The sequence below is a fragment of the Rhea americana genome, unplaced genomic scaffold (genome assembly GCF_003343005.1).
Source record: "Rhea americana isolate MKP2758 unplaced genomic scaffold, rheAme1 scaffold_51, whole genome shotgun sequence".
NCBI classification, from domain to species: domain Eukaryota; kingdom Metazoa; phylum Chordata; class Aves; order Rheiformes; family Rheidae; genus Rhea; species Rhea americana.
Window position 1 is genome coordinate 5,494,042 of NW_028186657.1, and position 2,941 is coordinate 5,496,982.

The following is a 2,941-nucleotide window of genomic DNA, read 5'->3' on the forward strand; positions in this document are numbered from 1 at the left end:
CCCCTCCCCATATCCGATCTCTTCCCCATTGCATCCATCCTGATCCCATCCCTGTCCCCATCCCATCCAATCCTGTCCTTATCCCAKCTCATCCTGATCCCATCTCTTCCCCATTAAATGTCTTCTGCTTCACATCTCGTCCTCATCCCTCCCCTATCCCACCCTGATCCTCGATCCCCATCACTCCTTGTCCCATCCCACCTTGTCCCCAACTCATCCATCCACATCCCTTCTTGGTCCTAGTCCCATCCCTATCCCTTCYTGATCCTATCCCATCCCCAAGCCATCTTGATCCTCCATCCCTATCACTCCTAGTCCCATCCCACCTTGTTCCCAACCCATTTATCTACATTGTATCCCACCCTGTCCTAATCCCATCCCTATCCCATCTTGATCCCATCCCATCCCACCTTATCCTCACCTCATTATGATCCCATCCCCTCTGCATCCCGTTGCATCTTGATCTGGTCCCATTCAGGTCATGATCCCGTCCTCCCCATCCTCCCCATCCCACCCTGTCCCCATCCCATTCTAATGCTATCCCACCCTGTCTCCGTACCATCCCACTCTACCCCATTCCTCACCATCCTCTCTCAAACCCATCCCATGCTGTCTCCATGTCATCCCTGTCATCTTATCCTGTTCCTCTTTGCGCTGACCCCATCCCTCCCTGTCCTGCCCCAGACCCCTATTCCTGCCTTGCCCCCACCACCAGAGGAGCAGGGCCAATGCCCCTTCCCAGCATGCTCCCCTCCTGCCTGGCAGCAGGTGCGGTGGGGCCGGCCGCTCACCCCACCCGGCTGTGGGCCCTTAAGAACTGGGGGCAGCTGGGGAGCCTATGCTGGGCATGATGGCTACTGGGGAGCAGGTGGGTTCCTGCCTTTTGGGTTGTGTCCCTGGAGCTCCTGGCTGCAATGCCTGTTTGGGGGAGGCTGGCAGGCCCCTGGGAGGGTCCCAGCATCCCTGTACCCTAGCTACTGATGTGGGAGAGGCCCTGGTGGAGTGGCCATGGGGCTCCTAGGGGCTATCTCTCCTTCCCCAGAGAAGGCAAGAGGAGCAGAGGCGGCGGCGGGCTCAGCAGCAGGAGCTGCTCCTGGCAGAAAGCCTGGGCAAGCATCCACTGCAGAACAGGTATGGGGCCCTGGGGTGAGTGGCTGAGGCTTAGCCACAGGGAGCATCTCCTGGCACAGGAGGGGAGCCCTGGAGTGCCAGGGCTGGGGGGGCTCTGGCATCACTGACCCCCTTCCCTCTCCAGGTGGGCACTGTGGTTCTTCAAGAACGACAAGAGCAAGATGTGGCAGGCGAACCTGCGCCTTGTCACCAAGTTCAGCACTGTGGAGGACTTCTGGGCGTGAGTGCCCTGCYGGGCGGGTGATGTGCCCCTGAGGGTGGCAGGAAGGGGTGCTGGAGTCTCTGTGCCATGCAGCATGATGCCGTGCTACAGAGCCTGGTGTTGGAGGTCTCCAAAACACCCATTCTCACCTGCTCTTGTGTCTCCTCTCTGCCCCGGTGCAGCCTGTACAGTCACATCCAGCTCGCCAGCAAGCTCACGTCGGGCTGCGACTACTCCCTCTTCAAGGTGGGACACACTGTGTTGTGCAGCCCTTCCTCTCCTGGTTGCAGTCCCTCCCTGCTGCACAGTCCCTCACCACCCCTGTCCCCGTGYTGCCCTTCTGGCTGGGGATACTTTCACAGGTCCCCGCAGAGGTGGCATTGGCTCACTAGGGTGCCCTGGCCATGACACAGGAGGGGAATCCTGGCTAAGTGCGGCAGGGCTCCCTGCACCCTAAGCCAGCTCTGGTCATGTGCTTGGCATGCCTGACGGCTGTCTTACCCATGCCCAGGATGGGATCGAGCCCATGTGGGAGGACAACCGTAACAAGCGTGGTGGGCGCTGGCTCATCACGCTGGCCAAGCAGCAGAGGCACACAGAGCTGGACCGCTTCTGGTTGGAGACGGTGAGTGTGCGCCCTGTTCTGGCCTCTTGTGCTATTCTGTGGGGACAAGGTAGTGGCCTTTCCCTTGTGGCAGCTCTGAGCCTCAGCCCCATGGGTGGCAGACACTGTCCTGAGCCCYCCTTCTTCTCTGGGCAGCTGCTGTGCCTCATTGGGGAGATGTTTGATGAGTACAGCGACGAGGTGTGCGGGGCCGTCATCAACATCCGCGCCAAGGGGGACAAGATCGCCATCTGGACCCGGGAGGCAGAGAACCGAGAAGGGGTCACCCACATTGGGTAATGTGGCCCTYATGGCTCCTTCCCTGCAAAGGTCGCCCAGCTCCTTGTTGGGTTTGGAGGGGAATGAGGTCCCAGTGTGAGCCGTCCCCCTCTGAGGGATGGACCCCAGAACAGTGGGTCATTTCTTCACCTTTTGTCCTGAGCTTGTTCTCCGTTATTGCCAGTGGCTGACTGGGGCTGGTGGTCTGGGTGCCATGTTTGCCAGCAGGAAGATTTTTTTTTTTGGGGGGGGGGGGGAAGGGAAGTGCCCCTGCCTGGCCCCTGCAGCCTCCTCTCTCCTCCAGGCGTGTCTACAAGGAGCACCTGGGCCTGTCGCACAAGGTGGTTATTGGATACCAGGCCCATGCGGACACGGCCACCAAGAGCGGCTCCCTCACCAAGAACAAGTTTGTGGTGTGACTGTGGGGGGAGCTGGGGGCCCTGTCCCCTGCGAGGGGGGACCTGTGAAACCCCACAATGAAAACGCTGCAGCTGGAGGCAGTCGCTGTGTCCTGGGCTGCGCCAGGGTCCTGGGCGTGCTGGTGCACAGGGGGGAGGGCTGGCCCTGCTTTAGGGGAGGTGGTGGGGTGGGGTGGGAGAGTCTTGTAAGAGTGACCACRAGCTGCCGTACCCTGCACCTGCCCTGCTGCGGGAGCAGGGCCGGGAGTGCCTGCCCTGGTGCTGAGCATCCCTGCAGCACAGCTACCTGCAACCCTGGGACCTGGT

The 2,941-nt window shown here is 60.8% G+C and overlaps 1 protein-coding gene across 2 annotated transcripts; it reads left to right on the plus strand.

Annotated features, from left to right (window-relative positions):
• Positions 1-850: 850 nt before the first annotated feature.
• Positions 851-2,635, plus strand: EIF4E1B (eukaryotic translation initiation factor 4E family member 1B). Of its 2 annotated transcripts, XM_085317858.1 has the most exons (7): positions 851-868; positions 1,043-1,131; positions 1,256-1,351; positions 1,516-1,579; positions 1,845-1,958; positions 2,094-2,233; positions 2,521-2,635. In XM_085317858.1, the coding sequence occupies exons 1-7, from the start codon at positions 851-853 to the stop codon at positions 2,633-2,635; spliced, it is 636 nt and encodes a 211-aa protein (XP_085173984.1). The 2 variants fall into 2 exon arrangements, with proteins under 2 accessions (XP_085173984.1, XP_085173983.1); XM_085317857.1 differs by having other exon boundaries at positions 1,845-2,233.
• The last annotated feature ends 306 nt before the right edge of the window (positions 2,636-2,941 follow it).